General features: G+C 36.5%; 1 protein-coding gene across 1 annotated transcript in view; it reads right to left on the minus strand.

Annotated features, from left to right (window-relative positions):
- Window positions 1-11,827: 11,827 nt before the first annotated feature.
- Window positions 11,828-21,440, minus strand: part of Tinag (tubulointerstitial nephritis antigen) — a 76,196-nt gene continuing 66,583 nt past the window's right edge. The window contains exon 12 of the mRNA XM_028773594.1: window positions 11,828-12,162. Within this exon, the coding sequence (XP_028629427.1) occupies window positions 12,028-12,162 (135 nt within the window). The 3' untranslated portion in view covers window positions 11,828-12,027. The remainder of the gene's footprint in view (window positions 12,163-21,440) is intronic.

Here is a 21,440-nt window from a genome sequence, read left to right on the forward strand (position 1 = left end):
GGTACATGCTCACTTATAAGTGGATTTTAGACATAAAGTTCAGAACAGTTATGCTACAATCTACAGACCTAAAGAAGTTAAGTAATTAGGAGGGCCCAAGTGGAGAAGCTTGAATCTCATTCAGAAGGGAAAATAGAATAAACACTCGAATGGGGGGTGGATGAAGGGAACTGGGTGGAGAAAGTTTTGTGGAAGGGAGCAAGAAAGATTAAGTGGGTGGGGAGAACTCGAGGAAAGAGTACACAGAGAGAACTGGAATTGGTGTGTGTATTAGGGGGCATTTTGGAATGAGCTAGAAACTTAAAACAATGGAAACTCCCAGGAATTTCCTGGGAATGTGACCCTAACAAGACTCCTAGCAATGGGGGATATGGAACATGAAAAGGCCATGTACTATAAACAGAAAAAACTTCCAATGGAGGGACTGGGACACCAACCCAACCACAAAACCTTAAATCCACAATTTTTCCTGCCTGCAAGATATGTAGGGGTATTGTTGGAGCGGAAATTGAAGGAATGGTCAACCAATGACTGGCCCTGCTTGAGATCCATAGCATGAGAGAGAGCCAACACTGACACTGTTAATGATATTCTGCTAGACTTTCAGACAGATGCCTAGCACAATTGTCATCTGAGAGGCTTCACCCAGCAGTTGATGTAAACAGATGCAGAGATCTAACCAAATATTAAGTAGAGCTTGGGGAATCCTATGGAAGAGGGGAATGAAGAACGGAAGGAATTAAAGCAGTTAAAAACACCTCAAGAAAACAAATAAAATCAACTGACCTGGGCCAATTGGAGCCCAAAGGCCTGAATGGCCAAACATGGGATGGACATAGGCCCTCTGCATATATTTAACAGTTGTGGAGCTGGGTCTTCATGCAGGACTTCTAATAGCAGAATCAGGAGCTATATCTGACTCTGTTGCTTGCCTTTGCATCCCTTTCCCCTAACTGGGCTGCTTTATCTAACTGCACTAGGAGAAGATGTGCCTAATCCTACTGCAGCTTGACTTGCAAAGACAGGTTGGTATCCAAAGAAGACCTCTACTTTTCTGAGGAGAAAGAAATGACAAGAGGTTGGGGTTGGGGTGAGAGGGAAGGACTGGGAGGAGAGAAGGGAGGGAAAGATATGACCTGGATGTAAAGTATATAATAAACAAACAAACAAATAAACAAAAGAAACATTCTAGGAAAAGAAAATGTATGCTTCTGGGAGCACTTCTGAAGACAGGGCTGAATAATAATGCATATAATAATATTTGCATTCAGAGTAATTTCCAAATAGGTTCACTATTTTATGTATCATATGACAGTGTATATAAATAATACATAGTATCAGTTTATCAATTGCTGGACACTCATGAATCAGATACAGGTAATTATTATGTATTATATTAAAGACAGTGATTAATTTCAGCATTTATTTTTCCATGTTTTCCATAGTCAATGCATTTTGAAAAGGTTCAAAACTTATATAATATATGTATAACACACAGGTTTCTGGCCCTATAGCTTAGAAAATATCAGGAGAGAATTTTCTGGGTTTGCAATATTAGCACTACTGGTTTTATGAAGGTTTAGTGACTTGTCACAAAACCTTTCAAAAGTCCAAATCCACTTTTATCAAACAAAGTGAGATGACAATGGTTCAGGGAAGGTACTGCAGGATTTGAATGGTCCTGCTACATCCTCAACACAAGAGAAGAGAACACCATCCTTGCCCTCCAACCTCACAAAGCCCAAACCAAAGCCTTTGCCTCCTTTATTTTGCTTCTCCTTTCTAAGGGTCTTTTCTTTATACTTCGCTGAAGCGATTTAACTTCTCATCAGTGCTGTAAGTACAAATCCAGCTGGCTATGCCGATGATGTAATTTTCCCCAAGTCTAAATTAGATTTCATATGGAGCATGAAAAGTCAAAGGCGGAGCTCATGCTGCTGTGTGATTTTATTTGGTTTGTAGATGAAGAAGCATGGGGTTTCAAAGTTTGCTGTTTTTATGTCTTTCTTCAAACCATGCTTGTAGTTTATTCAGTACTTGTTAGAGCAAATATAGCAAAAGCCATCAAGTTTGATTAATTTTATCATCAGTAAGTACTTTATTCTTGTTGATTTCAAAAAGGATTCAGTTTTACAAATAATATTTACATATGTAGACAAAGAATGAATTGCCTACATCTTACTAACAATATTATATATTTATATTACACAAGGTTATCAAATGATGCTTCTAAAGTTAAACTTCCAGTGATTTCTTGAGATAAAATAATCACCCCATTTTACAGACATTACTACTAAAAAATTACAGAAATTTGTTATGTGCATGCAGATCTTTTACAACTCACTTATATTTTTCTACTTAAAATATTGAGTATTCATCAGCAACTTAATACTATCTGCTTAAAACAAACATCACAATAAGCATTCCTGAAGACACAAAAGGTTCTCAAATTTTCCAATGACAATAATGTACATGAAGACTGGTGGTGGTGCTTTTAATTCAGGTACTCAAGAGGTAAAGACAAACAGATCTCCAAATTTAAGGCCATCCAGGTCTATAGAGAGCAACTTCCAGGACAGCTAGGGTTATATACACAGAAACCCTGTCTAAATAAAACCAATAATAATAATAATGATGATGATGATGATGTACATGTTATAAAATATACAATATTTATACTTAAATTTTATAAGTAGTATATTTTTAGTTTTCAAAACTTATTACTGTGTAATTTTTATTTTAATTATCTATCATATATATTATAGACAAAAATACATTCATCAACTTCTAGCTAAATATTGCTTCCTGTGCTAAAATCAGTTAACTAATGTTTCATTTCTCATCATAATTGCTGTCTGGAGATAATTAAGTCTAAGGAATTACATAGTTCTCATTGGATCAAAGTCAGGAAGAGGGTTGCTAGAGCTTTATCTATATATGTTATTGGCACCTGTTGTGGTGGTCCTTCTCCTGTGGTCAGCACCTTTCTCAAATACATTGAATAGCCCCCTGATGCTATTAGCTTACTCTTTCCTAATTCAACTCATTCAAAACTAAAGGCTCCTGTCTATCATGCCTCTCTCTTAGGCTAAGGAGTGACATTGTCCATTTAGAACTGTAGAAACGTGGCATCATAGTAAAGCATATCCAAATGGGAGCTATTATTTCGTTCCTCACCTACCACCTACCTAGCTGGCCAAGAAAAGAACAAGTCTCTCAATTTATCTGTCCTAATTCTCTTTTATTTGACTTCTTCCTATCTCCCTAATCGTCACTTACTGCCCTGAACCTGCCTTCCTTGTTCTTTCCCACATTCTTCCTGGATTTTTTTTTTTAAATAGCACGGGAACTAGAAAAGATCCAATTATCTGAGGTTAGTTCTAGACAGATAAAAGTTTCCAGAACTGTGATAATGTACGTTAAAATAGACCTTAAACATATATTTGACCAAGTTTTTGGTGGTTTCCTTGGAATGACAGGGAAGGGTCTTGTGCAAAGCAACTAAGAAGACAGTATGAATCCTCTAAGCTGCTCGCAGGTTTGATCATGCGGAGTGAGAAAATCCTTTCTATGACTTGGGTGGCATGTTTCTATTCTCTTCCTCTGCTCCTTCTTATCCTCCTACATGCCAAGATAGGGAGACAATGCTGTCATTAAAGGATCTGTAGCTGCTATGCTGATTAACCCTTCTCATGCCTTATAGAACAATTCCTAAACTAAGTTAGAAACTACAAACAGAAGTCGTATCACTCAGTACACTGCAGAAGCTAAATGACTACTAATGCAACTACAATAATAATTTAGTTCAACAACAAGACAAATGTTAGCCACTTTTCTAATACACAGTAAGTTTTCCTTGGAATTTAATACACAAAGAGGAAATTTCAGTCTCACTTTGCTTAACTTACAAGTGCCATCTAACATCTTTAAGTCAGGGGAAAAGCTTGCTGTGACATTATATTTTCATTCCCAGAATCCTTTTCAGCACTTTCATAAACACATCACTCAGCAAAACGCAGGGACTAACAATCAGCAGAACATTACCTTATCAGATCATGGAGATATAGCCATTTTAAAATAATGTTCACTTCCACAGATAGGGGTCTCATAAACAAAGGCATAAATTAGAGTTGATGAAATGTTGCAGATTGCAAGTGGTAATTATCTCCAGTGGTTAAATTATAAAAATAAACCTTCCTTCAGTCAAATATTCCTTCCTGGAAAAAAATATCTGTGAATTAATATGCTAAGATACAAGGTACCTTTAGGACAAATATTGTGAAGAAGAATATGAAGCAATCTGCAGTGGAAAAGCCATTTACAACTAATCTGACTTTTTGATCTCTAATTTCTTTGTCTCTGTGGGAAGCTAGTTTGTTTAACAGAGTTGTGTCTTACAATTCTTTGTAAAAGAATGTCATCAGTAATACATTCTAGAATGACCACTGGGTCACTGAAGGACACAAGCAGAAAGATTTAAATATCTAAATCAAATTCAAATGGAAATGCAACTTAAAGGAAATTTTAGAATACTAAAAAGGATGTTTTAAGAAGTTTATAACAATGAGTAGTGTGCTAGCTGTAGTCACCTAATAGGAGGAACCTTGATTGAGAAAATCCATACTTAAGATCAGACTGTAGGCAAGACTGTAGAGTATTTTCTTAACTGGTGACTGATAAGGAAGGGCTCACATCACTGTGCATGTCTACATCCCTAGGTTGGTGGTCTTCAGTTCTAGAAGAAAGCAGGCTGAGTAAGCTATGAAGAGCAAGCCACTAGGCAGCAGCACTCCATGGCCTCTACAATCAACTCCTGCCTCCAGGTTGCCTCCTTGTTTAAGTTCCTGTCCTGACTTTATTTAATACTGGACTACAATGTGGAAGTAAAAAATTAAATAAACTTTGTCCTCCCCAAGTTGCTTTGGTCATGGTGTTTCATCTTAGCAATAGAAACCCTAAGTAGGATCATTAGTTACATTAAAAATCAAGAAGAATGCAAATTACTTAATGGTCTACCTCAGAGATAAAAAGAACAAGACAACAACCCAAATCAATATATAGTAAAATATATATATATAGACTGGAGTGGAATAAGATAAAGTCGTAGCAGTTAACATGGTGATACAAGATATGTATGGTCAACCCACAGAAAGTTGTGTTTATTTAATGTGCCCAACTTAACGGCTCTAAGGTAAGTATATATATTCTACTAAAAGCATGATTATAAATCTGCTCATCACCTGCAAAATTATCTTGTGAATTCTAATTTCTCGTTTAAAGTAAGAAAACTGGGACACTGTCAATGGTTACTCATAGATCTCTGGCTATAATATCTGACCATGATGACCAACCAAAACTAAATGCTCTGGCAAGTCACAGGGTTTGTCACTGGAAATGCCTATGTTAAGTAGAGACTAAATTCTTAAAGTAATTTATTCATATCGAGTTTGGGGGCTTAGAAAAAATAGTATATACTTTCATGACACAATTTTAATCTACAAGTCAGTGCACTGTAAAATATATACTAGAATATCTCAAACCCAATTACTTCAACTGATATCTACATTCTGAGAGAGACACCAAAGCTGTTATTTGTCTCCCCAGATGTGTTTTACAAAAGAATATTTAGTGACCTAAAACAAGCAGGGAGTGTCTCACAGGGAGTACCTTGCAAAGTGACTACCACATCAGAGATATATCATAAACATCAACTGAATTGTGTATAATTTCCGAAAGCTTTTTAGGAGAATAGTTAGCCAACTATTGAGACAACACTGTAACTCCAAAAGCACAGACAAATATGCAGTCAAAGTGAATGAGGACAGAAAAACAGCGGCTCTGTGCTACACTTCACTGTGGCCTTCCTCAGTAGCTGCAAACTGAGTTTTTCCATTTGAGAATATGATACTTGCCTTAAATTCACTATACCCCTTTTCTCTTATAGTCATGAATATCACAAAGACCACAGAAACAATCTTGGGAAGCAACTCAACTGCTTGCTTTCTAGGAGGCCTGAGGTTTCAGACAGCACATCATAGACAGAAGGAAGAGTTACTGCTGTTCTTTTCTAAATAATGGAGCTCTTACTGGATGGCTCTGGAGCAAAAGTCCATTATCTTGGATTCAGTGTCAAATATTTTTAATGATTTTTATCAGAGAGAGCATCAAAATGAGCTATGATAATAGCCATAGGGGAACTAGAGAAGCTTTTTCTTTTCCCCCAATCATCCTTTCTTGACACTGTGGGGTTGAATTTTTCTTCTTACATTGACTTTTCAGGAGACAGAATGTCTGTGCGTTCTTTTAAAGTCTCATTTCTGATACAGCTTCTGATTCCACCTTATGGATTGATGCTTTTTGTCTCTTGAAACATTTCATAAAGGAGTAGCTTATGAAGTCTCATCATCTTTACCTCCATTTCTTTTCCTTTGAAAATGGGATTAACTTCCATCAAAACAAAAAGAAATACTTTATAGTCTGCCAGATCCTCACAGACTTTCAGACATATAATGATAAAATATCAGTCTCTACAAATCACAGAGAATAAACTTAGAAAAAGACTTTCTCTGTGCAGTTCATAATATATTTATTCCACGTAAGTGAAAACAGTTACATAATAGTAGGTAAATAATAAAGATGTATTAATAAAAAAACTAAGTTCATGAACTAAATAACATCTAGAGGGAATAAACATCTAGAGGGAATAAACTAAATCTTTGTTACCTATGTTTTCCTGGTTTGTTTCTTGCTACTATCTTCTCCTCTGTATCTGATAAAGTAGAAAGATAGATCCTGACACCCGACTTTCTTTCATAAAATATCTACCACTTTCCTTCCAAAAATGCCAAACAAGGAGAGATTCTAACGAGAGTTTAGAAATCATTGGTAGGGAGCAACTTGGGGCCACTCTTTTGTGTGGCTTGTGGGGAATTTGGCAATCCCATTTCTAGCCCTCACCCGCAGATCACTGGCATTTAGAGCCATTGCAGGACCAATTCTAGGGGCTGGATTCTAGTCCACTCTTGTCTTCACCCCTAGAGATGATGGATACTGCCCACTGTTTCTCATCTCAGTTCTGACTCAGACTCCCTCTTGCTTTCTCACCTCCAGCCAGGTAATTCGGTTGTTGTCTTGTTTTGTTTGTTTGGTTAGTTAGTTTGTTGGTTTTTACTAAATTTCTTTCAATGGTTGACAACTAACATAAAAATTTCATCCTATTTTATTCACTTATCAAGAACTTTGTGTGTGTGTGTGTGTGTGCGTATTTAAAAGCTAAAGAAGTATTACTGTTATTTAGAACAAATTGAGATATTATATCATTGTAAAGTAGGAAGAATGTGAAACTGATATAAAAGTTTTTGTCTTTTTAAAATAGTTTTCATCACTAGAAGTCCAATGTACTATCCATTGCACCACAGAGCATTAATTTTTTCATATGATATATTTTTGCCATGTTTTCCCCTCCTTTGGCTTATATTCATGTATTTCTTGATGACATCTCAAGAGACACAGTTCAAGTCAAAGAAATATCCAAGCATTAATTAAATATCCAGTATTTCAGCTGTTTCATGAAGAAAATTGTAGGAAATCACTAAACAGAGAGCAACATAAAAGCACAAATTTCTGAACAAATTAGAAAAAAATCAAGGGTGGCAATCAAGTTTCTTCTGATCTGACATATATTTTTTCCAATTAAAAAATCATATTTGCAGAAACAAGATGACAGGTATGAAAACAAGCACATAAAGCTAATAAAATGGCATAAGCCAGTGTGTAGTCCTCATACACTGTGTACCCATTCCTTCAGAATTAAAACATTCTATCCCGTGGGTAGCTTGTAGGGAGTAAGTGACATCCTGAGTGGGATTGCTGACATGGGCACAGCCATCTCAAAGACCCCAGTGCCTCAGTCCACTGGGGGTGACAAAGCCTTCACTGAGTGAAGCTCACCAAAATGCAAAGCCTTCCTCCTGTCCAAGTGTGAATGTTGAGCACAAGTATAGAAAATGTCCACAGTAGCCCTCTTCTCCTAAGATTTTCATAGCATCAAAACTGCTCCCAGGCTGCTGAGATCAGTTAAACATATCTCTTTGTCTGGTTGTGTATAATAACCCTGCTTCCTTGTTTATCTACATATAATAGTTCCACTTTATTGTTCAACCATACAGAATAAACATGCTGAGCTTCTGCGGCTGCCATGGCTTTTTCATCAGAGAGCCCAGACCATTGGGTATCTGCTTTACTCTCTGACTGTTAAGGTGAGTTATCGACTCAACAAACCTCAAAGAAAAATTTTCATCAGTTTACCTATGGACTACCCTACAATTAGTGTCTAACTCTCCTTTGATCTTATTCTGCTGGGTTAAATTCACCCTGTGCTATTCTCTCAGACTTGATATACTGGTATTTTCTTTCTTTTTTTGTTTCTTCTTTGAATTAAACTTCTTTCTTATTTGGGATCACTAGAAAAGTACAACTTTTAGACACAGTTATTCCACATATTTCTGGCTAGCCTTGAATCCTCCTACCTGTCTTCCATGTAATGGGGATTTTAAACTAGCATAATCTAAGAACAGAAGTAAAATGGGGAAAATATTTCCAATATTATTTCCATTTGAATAGCACTGAGGTATATTCCCCTACTGGATCATGGTGGTATGTTTTGAAAAGAAATGCTCAACTTCCGGCTTTATAGGCCTTGCAATATATTGCTTATGTTTTAACACCCATGAGAAATACTGCCAGTGCTTGCTTGTGTTGCCTTATCTGTACTGTTTTAGCAACTGTAGGCTGGATATTGAACAAGTAGAGATTATGATTCTTTGACTGCATTTGTTTATCTTGACACTGGGATTGTCAGGAGCTCTCATAGGAAAAGCTAATAACTAACAGGCAATCTTCCTGAGATAAGTCCACATTGAATTATAATCCACAAAAGATTTGTTCCAGGAGGCAAGGCCCAGGAAATACCATTTTAGGAAAGATTCCTCCTATTAATATGCTTTTCCTGTTATTATTAAACATATATAAAAATCACTAGGTATTAGCACACCCTTTTGAGCAGATCTCTGCAGAACAATGAAGATGTACTGTCTTGTAATAATGCTATATAGACAGATAATTTCTTAATCCTTAATGATGATCCTATAAAAATTCCTAAAATTATATTAGAAAGCACTTTTTTAGTGGTACTGCTATTAGGTTCTCTCTGATAATCAAAACTGCTAGTTTTTATGAGTTAATTGCTTCTGAGGTAGCAAGCAGGAAACTATTATTCAGAGCACACTACAAGAGGTTGTAAAATCTTTAACCAAAGCTCATAAAAAGAAAACTAATGATTTACTATAGGTGCTAGGACAGAAGATAAAATACTGACTGGGTTTATCTATACAAAATTTCATTAATACCTTGGTCACAGGAGTTACAGTTTTTAACTCTCCATGAACCTGCAGAGCTGGTGACAAGTGATGAATGTTTAGCCAGATAATTACTACTAATGGATATGCATATAAACATTCTCTGTTGTAAACTTATTTGATTTGTGAATTGGATGTATGTGTAAACTTGTGATGATCATGTATTCTTAAAGATGTATACGTGCTGAGGACAAAAAGGAGACAAAACTGAGCTGAAGACACCTTTATTAAACAGAGCTGAACTCAAGAAGAACTTAGAAGAAGAAGGCATAGCATTGGGAGCAATGGTATTGAGAGTAAGGGCATCACTGTGACATTCAGAGCAGGAGGAGAGAGCAAGTTTAGAAGGAGAATGCAGAGTGGAATAACTTAGAGACTATAAGGCAGTTTAAAATACTAAGAGAGCAATATACAGAACGCTAAGACGAAGCAGGAAAAAAGAAGCTACAGAGAGAGCAGAAGGAGCAGACAGCCCTATCCTTACCATGAGACAGAACAGGTCCTTTCTTCATTGCAAGGTAGGCTTAGTCGTCTTCTTATTGAAGAGAAGAGTGAGTGAGTTCTTTCTGCACAGGTATTTGGTCTTTTGCTCCAAATACACATGTAAGTATGGATGTGTGTATGTAAGTATGTAATTATGAAAATGTATGAAAGGTGGTCCCAATTGGGTTGAATGGAAAAGTAGAAATATGCATGTGTGAATCTGTATATTGATATAATGTGAGTTTATGCTTATTTACTTATGTAAAAGTTTTTCCTTCTGTGAATGTGATTCTCTTCTCCTGGTTCAATAGACGTTTACTGCTCCAGACTTCCCCATCTGAACAAAATGGAAAAGGTTGTAGCAATTAAGCCTTTACTTAATACTCTACTGTTTTACAATGAGATGCTAAACGCCAGAGGCTGCAGTTTCTGATCTCAAAGGGACTCAAGCAGGTGAGCTACAGTAACAACTAACTTAAACTTAGATAGGTAAAGGTTTCCTTATTATACAGCAACCCTAAATATCTACCAAGACCATGTCTTACCCCCACCCACATTCTTTCCCCTTCACTGCCTCAAGAAGAACCAAGAACAAGAAAGAAGGCCCACTGGAGCTGGCCCCCAGCATGGGATCTATTTTTCCCCACTTTTGCTGGGCAAGAAAGAGCCTCCAGCACAGAATTCAGCCAAAGAATTCCTTCTTTGTGAAGTATAGTTGATCCTGCAACCCTGTCAGTGAATGCTTTACTTAGTGCCCATTCCCTTCTTAGCAGCTCTTTCAGGATCTAAACAAAGCATGTGTTGTAGGGATTGCTTTTAAATCATCCCAGAGTAACAAAACAAATCAAATTATTTTTCCAACTCCTTCCTATAAAATGAGAGGCAACACCAACAAGGTGAATCACCCTCGATATTTATGATAAAACTACAATGACTGATGATTAACACAACTGCACATATGTTTATGTGTCTCCATGGGGATAAGTAGGTCTGTCTTCATGTGGTGTATACTCAGCACTATTGGCTTATCTAATCTAAGTACTTCTGTGCAAACAACAAAAATTCCTAGGATATCCTACCATTTCAATGTGATCAGCTATGTTCATTTACTGACTAGCTTTGCTTTCCTGTTTTGATGCCCATGATTTTCTAAAAGACCATGTCCTCATTTTTGTTTTGCCAACTATGGAGACTTAAAATCAAAATTAATGTTAATCTAGCTTACTTTTCATAGTTTCAAAGTGGTAAACTGTGAAATGTTTGTGATAAAGACATGCTTTTATTCGACTTGACATCATGCTGGTTTTGTTTTCAGAGATTAATATGTTAGCTTCTGAAGGACAAACTTATAGCTAACTTTATAGGAAAGGTGACATATGGTAAAGGTGTGCTAGCTTCTCCAAATAGTAGTATATTATATTGAGACAATTCTTCTTTTGTTTGCTTCTAAGAATTTCTTTGCTTATTATTGTCTCTATCTCACAGATAACATACAGTTCTCAAGTAGCTGTTTATAAGGAGTTACTTTTCTTTTGGGATAGAACTACAAGCAAGATTTAGAATAAATAAAAGGAAACAAAATATTAGCTCATTGAGATAATAATTAAGAATTCATTTCTTCTGCTTCCAGCAAAACATAAGCAATCCTAAAACTAAGAAAACATTGTTTGTTGAAAAGAAAGTCATGGAGCTGGCACACTGGTGACTTTGTTGTTGTTGTTGTTGTTGTTGTTGTTGTGTTTTCTGTGTGTGTGTGTGTGTGTGTGTGTGTGTGTGTGTGTGATAGTCTCATTGGCTCAAGCTGGGTTCACATAACTTCTCTAAAGGATTGATAGGAAATTTAAAACCTAATCCTGCTACAGTGTGAACCACTATATTCAAAGGGAATACCATCATGAGAGTAAAATAATAACATTGGGGAACTTTAATGACATTTAGCCATTCTTTCTTTTATTAGTATTTTAATAATATAAAGAGAACAGATTAGAGTCTGGAGTAAAACAAGAAAACAGGGATGTTCTTTGTACACAGCACAAATGCAACGCTTCCACTGGCACAGAGAACCTTTGATTGTTAAAATTCGATTTAATGAGTTACTTAAATGCATGATCTTATGGAAATGTGATAGCTATGGATGGTCTGAACTTGTCAGTTGGCCCCACGCTGCGATAATCAATTTCTCAATGTCAGACTCATTTACTCCTCGAAGAATCCTAAAATAGCCATTCTCTCCCCACGACTTTCCCCAGGAATTGGCAGCAATCTGCATGAAGAAACAAAAACATGAAAGTGTTGAGCATTATGCTTTGATATTTTTTGTAAATCTTTCCTCTACAAACAGAAAAATACTATTTAGCTTTAAATTGCCTTTGATTTTTACAGACAATAATGATTAAGCATCTAAATATTTTCTGAATAATGATCAAGGAGTTCTGTCTCTTATATCACATTAATATCCTTGCATGGATTCATTGGCAAGAACCAGAACTGGTGCACCGTAAATGTGATGACATGTGTGGATTGTTGACTTGACATAAAATAAAATTCCCTGAGACAGGAGTCCCACTGAGGAATTCTGTAGATTAGATTGGCTTAGAAGCATGCCTATGAGGAATTTTTTTAGTTTGATTAACTGAGATATAAAGGCGCAGGCCTGCATGTGGGCGGCACCATTTCTTGGGCTGAATGAGAGAAGGAAAAAAAGCATGATGAGAACTTTTTCATCATGTGTTGCTTTCCTCCTCTTTGCTCCTGACTATGGCTACAATGTGAGGAGTTTCCTCTGTACTTTGTTCCTGTGATTTCCCTACTATGGTGCACTAGAATCTAGAAACGGGAGCTGAAATAAACCACTTCTTCCTTAAATTACTTTTGCCCGGGTGTTTTGTCATAATAGAGAAGAAAGTATGATACAGATTCAGGAGAGTTAGGACCTATGCTTGTGTTAAACATCAAATAAATAATATATTATTCTTTGTGCTCAGGAAAGTTACAACCTAATTAATTGTAACCATCCTGTGCTAAGTGCTAAGGTGAATAGAGCCTAGAGTGCCCTGACATCACTGTAGCTGCACCATCTTTATTTGTTTGGCTTGGGAAAGGTGTGCAGAAACTGACCGAACTATCCGTGTAGAGAAATGCTTGAGCTGAGGGAAGCAGCAAAAACTATAAGCCCTAAACATGAAGCAGCATAAAGACGTTTATTGAAGTAATTAAATTGTTAAAATTTTTTGTTAGTTCAGCCTAGAAGAAAACCTCAGATTTATCATATATTATATGCCAGCCTCAAACTCACTAGAACCCCACTTTAGCGTCCTCAAAGCTAAGATTTTCCTCCCTAAAACTAGCTCTATAGACAGAAGCCACCGGCCTGTTTGCTAAATGACTACTTTCAGTTATGTAATCTAATGAAGGCAGAGAATATAAAGTATCTGAGAAAGTAAAATCAGCAGGAATTATAAGTTTTTCCTTTATTCTTTTTCTTTTTAAACTCTGGGGATGATTAGAGAGCTGGGCTGGGTCCAGAATAACATTGAGATCTTAAGGCTGAGTGAGTAAGTACATTGGGAGGCAAAGGCACTAATGGAGTGTGCAGGGAAGGTCATAAAGGCAGGAGAGGCACATGGAGGAAGTTATTTGACCACATCTCAATGCAGTAGACCAGCTCTTGTAAATTAGAGACTTCATAACAACAGCTGCCACACTTGGCTTCCATTCACCCTGTGCTGGGTCTAAGATGGAAAGTGATCTCGGGTGTGATCTACACAGATATTCCCAAGGCATATGGTGTCGCAGGCAGCTCCACAGTGTTCTCCTCTGAGAACAGACTCCCTCAGCTTCAGAAGCTGTTATGACAGCCTCAGTTTTCAAAAAATACATCCAATTATCATCAGTGTTTCTTTTTCAGATTTGGCCTTTTTTCTCCTCAATCATCCCTGACACGTGAAAGGAGCACTCTCACACGACGGGTCTGAAATCATGAATTCAGTGTGTCTCCGCAAAGTTGAAATGGACTTGGAACACGTGGCAATGAGACAGCCACAAAGTGTGTGAGCATGTTTACAACTAGTATCTAAACAAAATTCCAATTCCCAAATTTTGTACTCAGTACCAGTATGTTGTATACATTAGAAAGTATTTTGCTGTGTATATATCTATTTGTACATACTTATAATGTCTTTCCTAAGACAAAAAAATCAAGTAAAAATAAACTGAAGTGAAAAATATTCTAGGAACATTATTTTTATAGTGAAACTCACATTTGTAGCATTGTACATGCTCTTATCTGACTATTTGAAGATTTTTACCATTCAAAATTTTGTCATTTTATCTTTGGAGAAACTGGGACGTACATGTAAAATTTGTTAAACAAATGTAAATCCATATGCTGACTAAAGTTGAGATAGTTAATCTTGGCTATCAGCTTGACTACACCTGGAATCAATTAAAACCCAAACAGCTGAACAGGCCTGTTAGAGATTTTTTTTTTAAGAGATCATTTGAAGTGGAAAGACCCACTCTAAATCTGGGATGTGCCTTTTGGTGTAGCTTACATGGGACATGGAGAAGGAAGGTTCCCATTGGTCTGTTTGTCCTTATTCTCCTGTCAAGTTTATCTATCTTCTTGCTGAGGTATTCCCTCACTGACATCAGAACCTACTTCTCCAGAATTTCAACACAGACTAAGGGCTAATAATAGCTCTCAGAATCTTGCGGATCCCAAAAACAAGGTTGGGACTACTGAGATTAATGTAGAGCCTATTTAAACAACTTTTCAAAATTTCTTAACCTTGTCACAAAGAGGCAAAAATCTTGAGGGGGGGGATGATATCTTACATTTGGCCTACCACAAAATCGATTCATGATCTAAATATTAATAAAACATAAATTGGTCCTTCCACTATCTTATACACTGTATCTTCAAGAAATCTATTCTTAATACCAGCTACTTTTGAAGTATTGAAAGCATTTTTTAATCATTAGAGTACAAAGCATGAGCATTTATTATTATCACAACCATCAACTCTTCAATGGAAGGTCCTTAGGCTCTATTTAAAGAAGACAAAGAAAGATGAAGGATATTTAATAAGAAATTAATTAACATATTCAAGTGATACAATTCCATATATAAGAAATCTTTCTATTTCGCCAGAAAATTTTAAGAGCTCATAAACACTTTCATTAAGCTTGTGAGGTACAATATTAACATGTAAATATCAGAAGCTTTTCTACATACCAATTACAAAAACATTGAGAAAGAAATTAGAGAAATAATCCTATATACAACAAACACACATGCAAACAACAACAATAACAAAATACCTGGAATAAAGAAGAAAGTGAAAATATTTATGTTGAAAACAAAAACTGAAGAAACTGAAAAGGACACTAGAAGATATCTCTCATGCTAATGGATTGCAAAATAATTTTTTGTGGAATGGCCATTCTATTAAAGAGCCACCAGCAGATTCAACACAATGTTGATAAAGATTCCAATGCCTTAAATAGAAACACATAAAAATAGCCTGGCAATGGGAAAAATATACACAAAATCAACAGAATAGAATAAAGGATCAATACACATACATATGCATACATACACACACACACACACACACACACACACACCACACATCACACACACACACACACCACACACATCACACACACACACACACATACACACATATATGTCTATATATAATCTCTCCTTCCTTTCCCCCTTCTAACCTATCCCATATTCCCCTCACTTTCTCATACTTGTGGGCACATTATCCTTTGATTATAGTTGTTATATATTTTTAATGGACATGTATAATTGTTAACATATACTATGTCTTTCTCTTTATCTCTTATGTTCTGCTATTGGTAATGGAATTCCTTCATATAGTTTTCATGATTTCTCCTGATTAGAGTTTATGGAGATTTCTGAATGTGTCACTGAAGTGTACGCAGGTGAAGGGCATTCTGCTAAAGCAAGCAGGTGAAGGATTCTTTTCCAACAACACACATGTATTAGTCCACCTTATATTTTGTAGTTGAGCTCCATTTGTTGGGACTACATAAAGAGAAACACACCAGAAAGCTTCTGGTAGTGTGCTGGCCACTTCTTGACGCTTCTGAGGACTTGACAGATTGATGTTATGAGACAGACTCATATGGGGTTTTGCTAAGTCGGACTCATTCATGTGCTGAGGCAAGACATGAGAGACAAGACCTGTGGAGGACACATGATGTTTTTGGAGGGAGTATGTATAGGACTCAATGGACTGTTAGCTTAGCTTGGTTCGCTTGCATAGCTAAACGCTTCTTGGTCTCCTTTCTTCACTGATCTCACTTCCATGACGTTCCTGTTGGCCCTGGTTCCTCCTGCTGACTCCTACTAATTCAGCTGAGGCCTGGCTGTTACTGCTAGGTCATGCCACTGATGCTTCTATCCTGACACTACTGAACTGAACTGCTGGGATATCTGTGAAGTATTTGCGAGTGGATCAAGCTGCATCTACTGACCTGTGGAACTGAACTGCTGTTTTTCTGACAATACAGATGGTACTTGCTCCAAAGAACACTTTCTAAATAGGTCCACTTCCCCTATATCTTTTGTTTTCTACTACCTCTGGTGGGTGATGGGCTAAAAGGGAGGTTAAAGTGTTTAAGAACCATCATTAAAAGTAGGCTTTTTAAAAATTAAAGTTGCAATACTGATTCCACCTCTCTCTGCACAAATTTATTAGAATTTTCATTTTTATTCCATTATCTTCTCTATATTATAATATGTATGTATTTTGTTGAGCTTCATTTCAAATCATTAATTTAAGTACTAGGTATAAAAATAAGAGATGAAAACGAAAGTGATACAAGCAGGAAAAGAAGAAGTCAAATTGTCACTATTTTTAGATGATATAATATATCATATATATAAGCTTATAGATAGATATGTAGATGTAGTATAATATGATATACCCACAAATTCCATCAGAATACTTGTAGAAATGATCAACATTTTCAGCAAATTGACAGGATATAAGACATCACAAACACACGTCCATTTCACAATAGCCTCAGGAAAAAAACTGTCTAGGAGTAAACCCAATCAAGTAGGTTAAAGACCTCTACAGTGAAAACTTTAAATCTCTGAAGAGACTGAGGAAAACACTAAAAAATGAAAAGATTTCCCTGCGTTGATAGAATTCATACTATGATCATGACCATTCTGTCAAGAGCTATTTTCATATTCAATACAATTCCAATTTCAATCCTCATTTCATCCTTCATAGGAATAGCAAAGAGTCCTAAAATTTATATGGAGCCACAAAAGGCTCCAGATACTCAAAGTGAAAAATGAATAATTGATATAATTAGCATTCCAGATTCTAAGACATATTACAAAGCTACAGTAATAAAAAACAGCCTGATATTGGCTCAGAAAATAGACATATATTCCAATGGAACAAAATAGGAAATCCAGATGTTGGTCCACAGAAGTACAACTATCTGATAGTTGACAAAGATGTAAAAAACATGACTGGAGAAAAGAGCAACTTCAATAAACAGTGTTGTGAAAACTAGATGCCTACATGGAGAAGAAGTCCTGTATCAATTAATCTAAACTACAATTTACCCCAAATTGATCAAAGACCTCAATATGGTACCTGAAAATGCTAGAAGACAACATAATCAGCCTAATCTCTACAGAACAGAATTAAAAGGGACTTTCTGAATATGACTCCAATTGCTCAAGAATTAAGGCAAATGAAAAATCAAAACTTAAAAGCTTCTGTACAAATTAAATTTTTTTCAGATTGATCTCATTCCTATTTTATGGGGTGTTTTTATAGTGGCTACTTTAAGTCCTACCTATCAGATTTAATTTGTTAATTATATTGAAAGCTTTCTTCTATTGAGGATTGGCCATAATTTTGGCTTGCTCATCTAAATTTTTAGCATGTATCAGATCTATCCACTAATTGCAAATACTAGTATTGGATCTGTTTTCCACAAAGGGCTAGCCCTTCCTTTATGTGGGAGGATACGCTAAGAGATGAATCATTTCAGCCCTGAAAAGCTTAAGATGGTCGGAAATGGGAGTTTATTAAATTCAAACCATATGTGATTTTAAGCAATGCAAGATGGTCACTTCACAAAGGATCCCAGGATACTGAAGAATTTGTGCAGATTTTCCACCCTCTTCCTTTACTTACAGCTCTGTTCCAGTGTTCAATAATTATTTCCTGGGAGGAAATCGATGTAAGCTTCAGGTCCCTCTAGACTTCACTGTAAACTGATTCTCATTCTCAATAATGTTTTCTCTACCCATGACAAAAAGTGATTCTCAACTTGAGCTTGGACTCACCAAATGCTCTCAGATCACAGAAAGAGATACATAATTCATTCAGCTCCTGTCTTTTAAAATATAAGTTTAAGGGTATGTTAACATGTAAGTTGTGGCTGTTATCTTGGTAGGTTATTTTTTTTTCTTTTTCAAACTCCTAACAGTGAGAGCAGTAGAACTCTTTTGGCTACTTTTGAGAATCTTTTTCTCCTATTAGGTTGCCTTGTACAGCGTCAATAGGAGAGCTTTTACCTAGTCTTACTGTATTTTGTTTTGTCCTGTCTGGCTGTCATCTCTGGAAGGCCTGCTCTTTTCTGCAGATGACACAGAGGAGGGATTGATCTAAAGGAGAGGAAATGTGTTGGTGGCAAGAAGAAGTTTAGGGAGGGAAAACTGTGGTTGGGGTGTATTATGTGATAGAAGAATCTATTTCCAAGGAAAATAAAATGTATTGTTACGTTAAATAAAAGCTAAGTAAGTTTTGTTTCTGGTTTACTGATATCTAGTACATTTTACCCAGCAATAGAAAACACCCAACAACCTCAATTATAAAATGTGCTAATGTGGTAAATATTTTTAAGTTCTGTCTCATAACTTTGGAAAAACAATAAGTGGCTTGTTTTCTCTTTCTGGGTGCGTTTGCAAAAAAAAGTCAAGAATCTCAAGGAACCCAAAATGGAAATAATACAATGGTAAGAAATGCTTTACTTCTCCTAAAAACATTTACTGTTCACATACAACAGGGATTAAACCTATAGCCATCTGTCTAGTTCGCTGGTTTAATGTACATGGGCGATATAGCTTCTCTTATCTCTCTCCTGAACCAAAGAGTGATTGCTCAGACAAAGTCCTGAATTAGTCCCCAGAGACATAACATTATCTCCCTCAGCATTGACATGTCAGAAGAGTTAAAGCCCGGTATTAGAGTTAAAGCCCGGAGTTCATTTAGGCATTTGGAAGATATAGTTATATTGTTAAATGCCAGGGCAATATAATAAATGTTGTTTTACTTTCCCTTATTCTTCAGGAAAGAAGAAAACTGCTTTTGTCCTCTGGGTGACTGGAGAAATCCCTTGGTCTCTATAATTTCATTATGGGGCATCTACTCTTAGAAATTTCCATATTCATATCATGCCAGAAGCTAGTATGATGTGTGTGGGGCCTGTGCTGTTTTGTTGGGATGTTACTCTATGTTGACCTGGCTGTATTGTAAATCAGACTCTGTTTATAAGGAGGTGTTCCACCCTATGTGTGATATGTCTGTGAGTACCTGTTGATAACACTGCATTCCTTGGAAAATAAGTCAAATATTATCTCCATTAAAAATGAGCAGTGAGCCTATGGTAGGAGTTCAATCCTTAGAACCCATATTACAGGAGCCTGGTGTGGTGGTGTGTGCTTATAATCCCAGTGCTGGTGTGGCGGCGTGTGCTTATGATCCCAGTGCTGGTGTGGTGGTGCGTGCTTATGATCTCAGTGCTGGTGTGGCGGTGCGTGCTTATGATCTCAGTGCTGGTGTGGCAGCGCGTGCTTATGATCCCAGTGCTAGCAAGGGAAAGAATAGGGGCATACCTGCTGGCAAGTTCCAGATCAGTGAGCAGCAATAAGCCCTCCAAAAAGTAGCATGAAAGAAACAACTCTTGAGGTTGTCCGACACCTCCACATACCTTCACAAGCATGAGTACATGTACACACATGAACACACACATAAATAGCTACACACACACGCACGCACCAAGTATGAGGAGAAATCTGAGAATATATATATATATAATCTGAGAATATATATATATATATATATATATATATTGAGAGACAGAGAGAGGCAGAGAGAGACAGAGACAGAGACAGAGACAGAGAAACAGAGAGAGAGATTCACATGTTGGCATATGTGTCTGTTCATGTATTCATATGCATATCACTTATGGTCTCTTGGTTAGAAAAGATCAAGAATAGGATGAATTGATTTCATACTATTTTCTACTACACATTTCCTCACACTCACTCAACAAATAACTATCCAGTATAATGTGTTAATTACTATTGTGAATTAACTACATCAAAGCATGTCTTTCTCTAAACATTATAATGAAATTAAATATGCTTCAAATTTGTTCAATAAGAATCTCAACATAGAAACTTAATTGCAAATATTAAAATATCAGCTTTTATAATCTTTTTGACTGTAAAAATTAATGTTATTTATAAAAATATTTACTAAAAACCATTCTGTGGAGTGTAAATCGCAACACTCAATGGCTTATATGTTATATTCCTTATGCTTTGTCCATCAAATTTAGATTAAACAGCATAAATGTTTTACTATTTCTGGACATGCCTGAGGGCTGAAAGGTTAGATGAGATAGGTCCCCATACGTTGATATATTAGAATACTTAGTGCCTAGTTGGTGAAATGCTTGGGATGAATTAGGAGTTGTGGCCTTGGAGGAGGAGTGTCATTTGAAGTTTCAAAAGACTTGCACCATTTTAAGTCTGCCTCTCCCTCTGCCTCCAACTCGTGGATCAAAACGTAAATTCTCAGAGGTTTCTGGTGGCATGCCTTTGTGCTTCCATCATGGACTCTAATCCTCTGGAATTAAAAGCTCCAAAATTAAATGCTTTGCTTTATAAGTTGCCTTGGCTATGGTGTTTTATCACAGTGATAGAAAAATAACCAAGCTACAGGTTAATATCAAGGAGTACATGTTATGACATACCTGACCAGGCTGCTTTTGGAAGGATGTGGAAGACTTTGGAACTTTGAAATAGTTGAAAATTGGGGCTTAAAAGGACATCCCAATAGAAGACTGGAGAACAACAGTGCTGAGAGCAGTGTAGACTATGGATTTCCCAGTTCAAGAGGCTTCAAAGGGGAAGCAACTGAGCATTTTTTGTGATATTTTGGCAAAGAATGTGTCCTTTGGCCCTGTCCTAAGAATCTTCCTGAGGCTAAATTGAAGTATTATACTAATTTCCTTGGTGGTGGAGATTTCAAGAAGGCCTGCTATTAACTTGGTTGCATGGTTATTAGTAATCAGTCTTATGTAAGTCTCAATGAAAAAGAGAAAGCAGAACAAAACACACACATGCAGAGAGCGAAAGAGACACCCACACAGAGCACAGAGTCAGAAAGAGAGCAGAGAGAGAGAGAGAGACAGAGACAGAGACAGAGACAGAGACAGAGACAGAGAAGGAAATTCACATAGATA

The sequence above is a fragment of the Grammomys surdaster genome, unplaced genomic scaffold (genome assembly GCF_004785775.1).
Source record: "Grammomys surdaster isolate TR1022 unplaced genomic scaffold, NIH_TR_1.0 231, whole genome shotgun sequence".
Classification (NCBI taxonomy): domain Eukaryota; kingdom Metazoa; phylum Chordata; class Mammalia; order Rodentia; family Muridae; genus Grammomys; species Grammomys surdaster.